Source organism: Plecotus auritus (genome assembly GCF_963455305.1).
Source record: "Plecotus auritus genome assembly, chromosome: 5".
NCBI lineage: Eukaryota > Metazoa > Chordata > Mammalia > Chiroptera > Vespertilionidae > Plecotus > Plecotus auritus.
In genome coordinates, this window is record NC_137776.1 from 185,610,226 (window position 1) to 185,618,932 (window position 8,707).

An 8,707-nucleotide genomic window follows, 5' to 3' on the forward strand; every position below is an offset into this window, starting at 1 on the left:
CAGCGGGGAGGAGGGCCCTCAGCTGGGCTTATCCCACGTCCTGCAGGCGCGGGCCCCCAGCCTTGCTTCTGGGCCGGAGCACCTGGGGAGCGCGCTCACCCCCGATCCCGCCCCTGCCCGCTGCCCTGGGCGGAGGGCCGTTTATGGGGGAGCCGCGGCGAGTCCAACACCCTAACCACGAGCCCTCAAACAGCCGGGGGCGCAACGCCAGGAGCTGCCCAGGGATCGGGGCGGCGCAGGGACGGGGAGCGGGATCGGGGGTAAAACGCGGGGTCCGGGGCGGCGAGAGAGCCGGTGCCGGCACAAAGCTTCCCGCGAAACTGACGTAGCGGGGCGGCCGCGCAGGCCCCGCCCCCGGCCGCGCCCCTCCCCCGCGCTCGCCCTGCTGCTCGGCGCGCCTGCGCACTGGCCGGCTCCCCGTTGGCCGTGGCGAAGCGGCGCGCGCCGGCTGGTGCAGGGCGCGCCCCGCTATTGGCCGGGAGGAGGCGGGCGGGGGTGTGTCCGCGCCGCGCCCCGCCCTCGTCTCCGCTCGCGGTGGTGCGCGCGGCGGCAGCGGCGGCGCGTGGCAGGTCCGGCGGGCTCGAGGCGGCGGCTGAGGCGGCCTGGTCCCGGCCCTGCCTCGTCCCGCCCGGCTGCCCGGACCCGACCCCTGACCGCCCGCCCGCCCGGCTTGCTCGGCGCGCCGCGGCCCCGCCCCGGCCCGGCACCTCCCAAGGGAGCGGCGCCGCCGGCCGAGCGCAGGCCTGGCCATGACCGACTTCAAATTGGGCATCGTGCGGCTCGGCCGGGTGGCCGGGAAGGTGAGCGGCACGGGCCGGGGGCTGGGCCGGTGGGCGCGGCGTCGGGGCGTGGGGCTGGGGCTGGGTCGGGGCCGCGGGGCCTAGCCGGGGGCACCGGGCCCGGCGGTTGTGCGGGTGGCGGGCCGGCGGCGTGTCCCCGCGGGGCACCCTCCTTGGGCCGCGGTCTGGGGCTCGGACGGTGCGCCGCGGCCCGGGAGGAGGCGGCTCTAGGCGGCACCTGCGGCGCGGGACCGCAGCGCCCTTCCGAGGCGGCGCGCTCGCTCCTTGCGGAGACCGGTGTGTGCGCGCCGCTCCGAGCCTGCGGGTCCTAGTGGCGCCTTCGCACAGGTTTCGCGCGGCCAGCGGGGGCCACGTCTGGCCGAGCCTCCGTGGGCCCCGCCGCGGCCAGGCCTCCCTCTGCTGCTCTCCCGTCCCTGGCCCCGCCCTCCGCGTGGTCGAGGCTGGGGCTCCTGGCACCTGTGGGCATTGAGGCTTGGCTGTTTCCAGGAGCCGGCCGGCCGTGCCGCTGACCAGCCACGGACCGTACCCTGGATGGGAACCCTGTTCCCATCACCAGCGGCGGAAGCTTCGGGTGGGAGAGGAGCAGAGGCAGTCAGATGAAGGTAACACGGACTCAGACCCTAGGGAACAGCTTCCCGAGCCAGAGCGAGACGGCCCTGTGGGGGCTGGTTCCTGCCCTGCCCGGCCTGCAAGAGGCGTGGCTTCCTACCTAGGGAAGGGTGGGCTCCCCTCGGCTCCGAGACCCTCCTAACCCAGCGCCCAGCGGCATTCGGGAGCCTTTAAACCTTTCCCTTGGGACAGAAAGTAAAAAAGGTCAATTCAGTGGGCAGGGTGCCGGCTGCCCTGCTTAAGAAATGAACGTTAATCGAAACCGTCTGGATATTCTGCCTCCGTCCCACCCCCTTCCTCTGCTCCGCTGAAGCCGCAGTGTGGGACTAGGCTTATTGGCACCTGAGATGGCACAGAGTCTAGGCTGGCCAGCTTGGTGGCAGGTCGGATGGGTAGCCTCGTGCGGGTGGCAAGTGCAGCCCGATGCCCGCTCCTCTGGTGCAGTCTCGGGTGGGAATGACCAGCTCCGGCACCTGCTCTCTGTGGCAGACCGCCCACCCCCTCGCCTGCTGATCTGTGACTCCTGAAGGGGCTGGTCCGTTCCTGCCTGTTACAGTACCTTACCCATCCCAATGTAACTTGTGAAATGTGGTTAATTTGTAGACCAAGTACACGCTGATAGACGAGCAGGACATCCCGCTGGTGGAGGGCTACTCCTTCGAGGTAAGGGCGGCCCCCTTTGCCAGCCCTCGGGGAGGGCCGGGCCGGGAGGGGTGGCTTTCTCCCCCATGGGAGGGCCCGGAAGCTCCCTGCAGAACACGGGTCTCAGCACTGCCCCTGTAGCACTCTTCCTCCCAGTGGCCCCCCTGATTGCTTCTCTTCCCGAAGAAGAGACCAGTTGTGTCACATTCGTGACTGAATTCAGCTGGACAAGCCCTGGTTCCTTAGGAGACTGTTCCCCCACGTCCCCCTGGCCTGGGCCCTGTCCCTCCTGGTGCCCAGTGCTCCTTCCTCTCATCTTCCTGGCGCCCCTGCCTTCCACTGCCGCTGCTTGACCAGCTTCTGTTCATGCCCCAGTCCCCAGTCCCCCCACCGCTCTTCCCTCCGTGAAATCCTCGGGAGACGCCCCACACTCCACCCCGCTCCCCACGCTCCTGCAGCAGCTGCTTGTGCAGGGGTGCCTTTCTCGCTGGCTGTGGGCTTTGTAAGATGAGGGAAGCTCATCTCTGTCCACAGCATTGTGCCCCTGCCTGTCGTGCTCCAGTGCAGGAGCGGGCTCACGCTGTGTGTCCGGGCCTCCCAGGGTCCAGCAGCAGGCCCGCTCCGTCCCTCGGCCTTGTTCACGGCCCTCAGTGTCTCTAAGAGGAATCTGAGCTGTTGCTGCGAATCGAGGCTTCTTAGCAGACCTGTCCCTTGTTCCTTCTCAGGCCAGGATGGAAGTGGATGCCGATGGAAACGGTGCTAAGATATTCGCGTACGCCTTCGACAAAAACCGAGGACGGGGCTCGGGCAGGCTTCTGCATGAGTTGCTGTGGTGGGTATTTCCGGGCTGCTTGCTCCCCACTGGGTCCTGCATGAACCCTGGGGTGCGGGAGCCAGGGCCCCGTACCCCATGCTTCTGAGCCTCCGCTGACTCGGAGGAGTGGCTGCGAGCTGTGGCACCAGCAGGCCCGCCCAGGTCTCCAGACCACGAGCTCTTCTGTCCGCAGCTCACGGGGGCGGTCACTGCCTCCCCAGAGGGTGGGGTCTGGTCCCCGCCTGCTCTTTTATTATTGTTGTTATTTTTATTGTCTAAAGTTTTACATATGTCTCCTTTTTCCCCGACTGACCCCCCCAGCCATTCCCACCCCGGGCAAGCCCCCACCGCCCCAGTGTCTGTCCATTGGTTATGCCCCTATGCCTGCCGGCTCTTGCTGAGCCTGTTGGTGGGACATGGGGAAGCAGCTGCCGTCCTTGGTGTGCACAGGGGGGCCGCTCGAGGGGCGTCTCTAGGCTGTGCTGCAGGGTTTGGGGTCCCAGCCTTGGCTCCCTGCAGCCCAGCTCTTCCATCCAAGGGCTAAACTGTCGACCTGGCTGGTCCTGTTTGGGCCACGACTGACACCTTGGTATCCCCTGGGCATCCTCGCTCCTGGTGGCCCGTCAGTCAGTGTGCGAAGGGCAGTGCAGTTGCGTGGCGGGCGCGCTGGGCCGTGTGGAGGCGGGTCGAAGAGTGCTTGTTTCTAGGGAGCGGCACAGGGGCGGCATCGCCCCCGGGTTCCAGGTCGTGCATCTCAACGCGGTGACCGTGGACAATCGCCTGGACAACCTGCAGCTGGTGCCGTGGGGCTGGCGGCCCAAAGCGGAGGAGACCTCCAGCAAACAGAGGTGGGTCTTCCCCGCTGGCCAGGCGGCAGGGCGGCGCCGGGGACTGCCTGCTCGTCACCAGGCCCCACGTCCCCGCTCTGCTCCGATGCTGCCGTGGTCCGGGGACCTTGCTGTTGTCCCTCGATGTGTGGGGCCTCCTGTTCTGGGAGGCGGGTAAGGTCCTGATGCTTCTCGTTTGGGGCGGGTCACCCGATGACGGGCTCTGTCAGGAGCAGGGTCGTCTGGGCTGACGCCCGCAGGGAGTAGGACTTGTCCCCGTCCCCGAGGCCGGTGAGGTGTCTTCAGCTCCGTGCACAGGGGTCTTTTTGTCGTGCTCCTTGCCCAACAATTGACGCAGTGGTTGAGGGGAGCAGGTGACGTGGATTGGAGGCTGGTCTCCTCTCCGAGTCCTGCAAACAGCGCTGTGCTCAGGAAGCAGAGGCATCCGCCCGGGGGGAAGGCTGCTCTGAGGGCAGTTCCTGCGGCCCGGGGAGCGCCCAGCTCGGAGCTTCGAGGAGCCCTTGGGACGAGCGGGGGACCAGCAGCAGGACGGGGGCTGGGAGCTGACGCTGGTTGCTGACACGGCCAGGGTGTCTCTGGCCACACGTGCATTCCAGGCTCAGGGCCCCCAGGGGTTTCTGGGTGTCCTCAGGCCTCTGGGCAGCTGTTCCCGACGGTGGTGGTGACTCCCAGCAGACAGATGTCAGGGAGGTTGGACGGGTCAGTGTTTCTCGGGATCCTGGCAGACGGAGACGGGGGAACTGCCGCGGTTGTTATCCTCACGGTCTTGCTGGAGCCTGAGCTGCGGAATTGGGAGAGGCAGGGTTCAGAGGCCACGTGTCGGGGTGGTCCCCGGGCTCTCAGGACGTGCCTGCACACCGGGCCTTCCTCCCAGGCTCTCAGGACGGGAGGGGCAGGGCTGGGGCCGAGCCTGCGTTCTCTCCTCTAAGGATAGAGTGTGGCCTGATCTTAGGGAGACTGACCCTTTGTGTAATAGTTACCCTCCTAGGTTTTTGGTTGAATGTGACAGAGCCCTGGCTGGTAGGTCACTCGGTTAGAGCAGCGGTCGCCAACCGGTGGCCCGTGAGGTCCGAGAGGTTGGCGACCGCTGGGTTAGGGCATTGGCGTGGTTTCCAGGTTCGACCGCTGGTCAGAGCGTTTGCAAGAATCAGCCAACGAAGGCACAAATCAGTGGAACAAGACACGGGTGTCTCTCCCCCCCTCTCTGTCTCTCAAATCAACACATTAAAAACAAACAGAAAAGAAGAGCCCTGGCTGGTGTGGCTCAGCGGATAGAGCGTCGGCCTGGGGACTGAAGGGTTCCGGGTTGGATTCCAGTCGAGGGCACATGCCTGGGGTGCAGGCTTGGTCCCCAGTAGGGGTCATGCAGGAGGCAGCCAATCAATGATTCTCTCTCATCATTGATGTTTCTCTCTCTCTTTCTCCCTTCCTCTCTGAAATCAATAAAGAAATGTTTTCAAAAGAAAAGGAAGTGACAAAAACAAGGCCCAGTTCGGCTGAAGCAAAGATAGGGCACCGATGGCCTCCTCCAGTTCTTTTTTTTTTTTTACAGAGAGGAAGGGAGAGGGATAGAGAGTTAGAAACATCGATGAGAGAGAAACATTGGTCAGCTGCCTCCTGCACACTCCCCACTGGGGATGTGCCCGCAACCAAGGTACATGCCCTTGACCGGAATCAAAACTGGGACCCCTCAGTCCGCAGGCCGACGCTCTATCCACTGAGCCACACCGGTCAGGGCTCCTCCAGTCCTTCCTGGAGCGGCACCAGAGCTGCTGACTCGCTTTCCCTGGGCAGGTCCCGAGGCCTCGCAGAGCCCTGGGTCCCTAGTGAGCCTGCTTCAGCTCACGTTTCTCCCAGGCGCTGGGGACGGGAGGGCTGTTCCGTCCAACAGAACAGGAGGAGAAGGGCCCCTCGGAGGCAGGGCGGCCTCCACAGGTCCCCGGGGCCCAGCGTGCACGTGTGTGCACTGTCCATGCGGGACCTGCCCTCCCCGACCCACGCATGCCCCCTGACACCCGCCTGTCACAGCGAAGGGTCTGCTTCTTCCTAAGGCTGACGAGTGCCCGTTGCGTTCACCACGTGACTTACCCTTTCGTCCAGCGGTGGACACTGGTGTGGCTGCTCCCGCGTTCCAGCTTAGCTTGTGGAGTGATCTCTGTGAATGTGGGTGTGCAGACCCCTCGTCAGGACCCTGCTCTCAGCTCCTGTGGGCGTGTCCCCAGGAGGGCCCTGTTGGTGATTATCTGAGGGCCCTCCAGACAGTTCCCACAATGGCTGCCCCGCTGTGCAGTGCACGGTGCGCAGTTCCCTGTCCACGTTCTCACCAGCACGGTCGTGCCGTCTGTTGCTGTAACAGCAGCCCCAACTGGTGTGAGCTGGCATCATTGTAGCTTTGCTTTCCCACGACTAGTGATGTTGAGCGTGTTCTCATGGGCTTCTGGGCCGTTTGCACGTCTTTGGAGAACGTGTGTTCAGGTTCTCAGTCTTTAAATTGTGTTACCTTGTTGAGCTGTGCTGGTTCTTTATGTCTCTGTAACCCGTGATCAGATCGTGGCTTGCAAATCTTTCCCTCATTTTGTGGGGTGCCTTTTTACTCTGGACAGTGTCTTGATGCACAACATTTTAAAAATTCTGTGAGGTCCACTATGTCCGTTTCCTCTTTGTCACCTGTGACTGGGGGTCATATCCAGGAAATCGTGGCCAAGCCCAGCGTAGGACAGCTTTGGTCCTGTTTGCTTCCGAGAGGCCTTCTGTTCGAGGTCTTATGTTTAGGTCCTGGGTTCATTATGAGTTGATTTTTGTATATGGTGTTAGGTGAGGGTGACCCTTCCCTTTCCTCTTTTTTTAAAAAAAATATATTTTCATTGATTTTTTACAAAGATACAGGGAGAGGGAGGAAGAGGGATAAATATCAACGATGAGAGAGAATCATGGATTGGCTGCCTCCTGCACACCCCACACTGGGGATCGAGCCCGTAACCCAGGCCTGTGCCCTGACGGGGAATCGAACCGTGACCTCCTGGTTCCTGGGTCGACGCTCAGCCCCTGAGCCACACCAGCCGGGCCCCTTCCCTCTTTCACCCAAGTCCCCACAGGCCGGGGGTTAAACTTCTCTGGAAGGTCACGGTGCTGCCTGTTATGGCACCTCGCTCTGGAGCCCCTCAGTTGCAGCCCTGCTGTCCACTCACACAGAAGGTGTAGGAAGGATGCGGGCAGCACAGCACCGAGGGAGGCGGCGGAGCAGGCGCTGCTGGGCCCTGAGCTGGGAGGGGACTGCCCGCTGGCTCAGGTGGCGGGTGTGGCTGGCTCCAGAGGCTGAGTCCCGCACCTGCTGTGTCCTCGTGCTGGGTGCGGAGACCCAGCCCTGCTCTGCGCCTGTCAGTGGGGGGACCAAGGCTACAAAGTAGGTGTCAGTGGAGAGGAACCCACAGTGCGGGTGGGCAGAGTCCAGTTGCCAGAACAGAAATTGGGGGGCCGTCCTGGGGTCCTGCATCATCCTCTGTGCCTGGAGCTGGGCCCCTTCTCCTTCAGGGAGCAGAGCTTGTACTGGCTCGCAATCCAGCAGCTCCCCACGGACCCCATCGAGGAGCAGTTCCCCGCGCTGAGCGCCACGCGGTACTACAACGCCAACGGGGACGTGGTGGAGGAGGAGGAGAGCTCTTGCACCTACTACGAGTGCCACTACCCGCCCTGCACGATGATCGAGAAGCAGGTACGGCCGCTCCGCTCCCGTCCCCTCGGCCCCTCGGGCCTCTGCAGTCGCGGGGCCGGGGCCGGGTGCTCCCATGGGATATAGTCCCTCCGCGGGCTGAGAGGTCACCTGCTCTGTGCTTTCAGCTCCGGGAGTTCAACATCTGCGGGCGCTGCCAGGTGGCCCGGTACTGCGGCTCGCAGTGCCAGCAGAAGGACTGGCCTGCCCACAAGAAGCACTGTCGGGAGAAGCGGCGCCCCTTCCAGCACGAGCTCGAGCCGGAGCGATGACTGGGCGGCGGCAGCACGGCCCTGCGGCTCCAGGCCTGCCCTGGACACCGCGGACACGGTGGTGGTGGAGCCTGGTGGTGTGGGAGAAGCCAGCAGCGCCCGGAGCGGCGGCGGCGGCGGCGGCGGCCCTGGTTGCGGGCACTTGGCGGGGCCCAGCGCGCCCCTGGAAGTGCTCCCTCCAGTAGAGACAGCTGGGAGGCTCCCGGCAGGATGCTTCTCGTTATTTATATGTTAATATGTTTGTAAACTCATGTACAGTTTTTTTGGGGGGAGGCCGTGGGGGGTTAGGAATTACAAATAGAATCATTTGCTGTCATCCTCAAGCAGCAGACCGTCAGGCCACGTGTCTCAAACTGTCACAGAGCAGGAGCCGGCCCAGGAGCGCGGCCTCGGCGTGGCATCTACACGGAAAGTAAAGGGCAGTCACCTAGCATCTGCTCTGCACTCCTCCTTTACCGCTGAGCCTGTTTCCGAGTGGGTCGGGCCCTGGGGTGGGGGCCCCGCCTCGATCCTGGGCTTCTCCCAGGAGTGAGGCCCAGACCCACTGTCTGGCTGTGGAGCGGACCGGGTGATCACAGCCCAGCTGTGACGTTCTCGCCTGGACTCCCTGAGTGGCCGGCAGCTCCGTGGGGACTCGGCCGGCAGGTCTCTGAGGCCCTGCCTGTGAACAGCGACCAGGAGGATCGGAGCTCTGCTCCCCGCCCACCGTGCTGGGCCTCCGCCCGCCCTGGAGCCACAGATGTCCGAGTGCGGGGCCACCTGGCAGCACACCTTGCACAGCCACCCTGGGGCAGTGAGCTGGGCTGTGGTTGGCATCTGGCTGGGAGGGTGAGGCTGGCCCTCCAGGGCGACTGGCTGGGCAGCCCCACGCTGGCCTCTGTTCTCTGCTGAGCTTCCCGTCGCTCCTTTGCATGCATGGTGTCCTGTGCAGAGGCCCGGGGAACAGGCCTGGGAAACGGGGAGTCCACGGGGAACAGGAGGGCTCTGTTCTAACCCTGAAGGAGGGTTTTCTG

General features: G+C 64.3%; 1 protein-coding gene across 1 annotated transcript; it reads left to right on the top strand.

Annotated features, from left to right (window-relative positions):
• The first annotated feature begins 527 nt into the window (after nucleotides 1-527).
• ZMYND19 (zinc finger MYND-type containing 19) lies at nucleotides 528-8,127 on the top strand. Its single transcript, XM_080668446.1, has 6 exons — nucleotides 528-800; nucleotides 2,013-2,072; nucleotides 2,777-2,883; nucleotides 3,573-3,713; nucleotides 7,245-7,425; nucleotides 7,551-8,127. The coding sequence occupies exons 1-6, from the start codon at nucleotides 750-752 to the stop codon at nucleotides 7,692-7,694; spliced, it is 684 nt and encodes a 227-aa protein (XP_080524572.1). The 5' UTR covers nucleotides 528-749; the 3' UTR covers nucleotides 7,695-8,127.
• The last annotated feature ends 580 nt before the right edge of the window (nucleotides 8,128-8,707 follow it).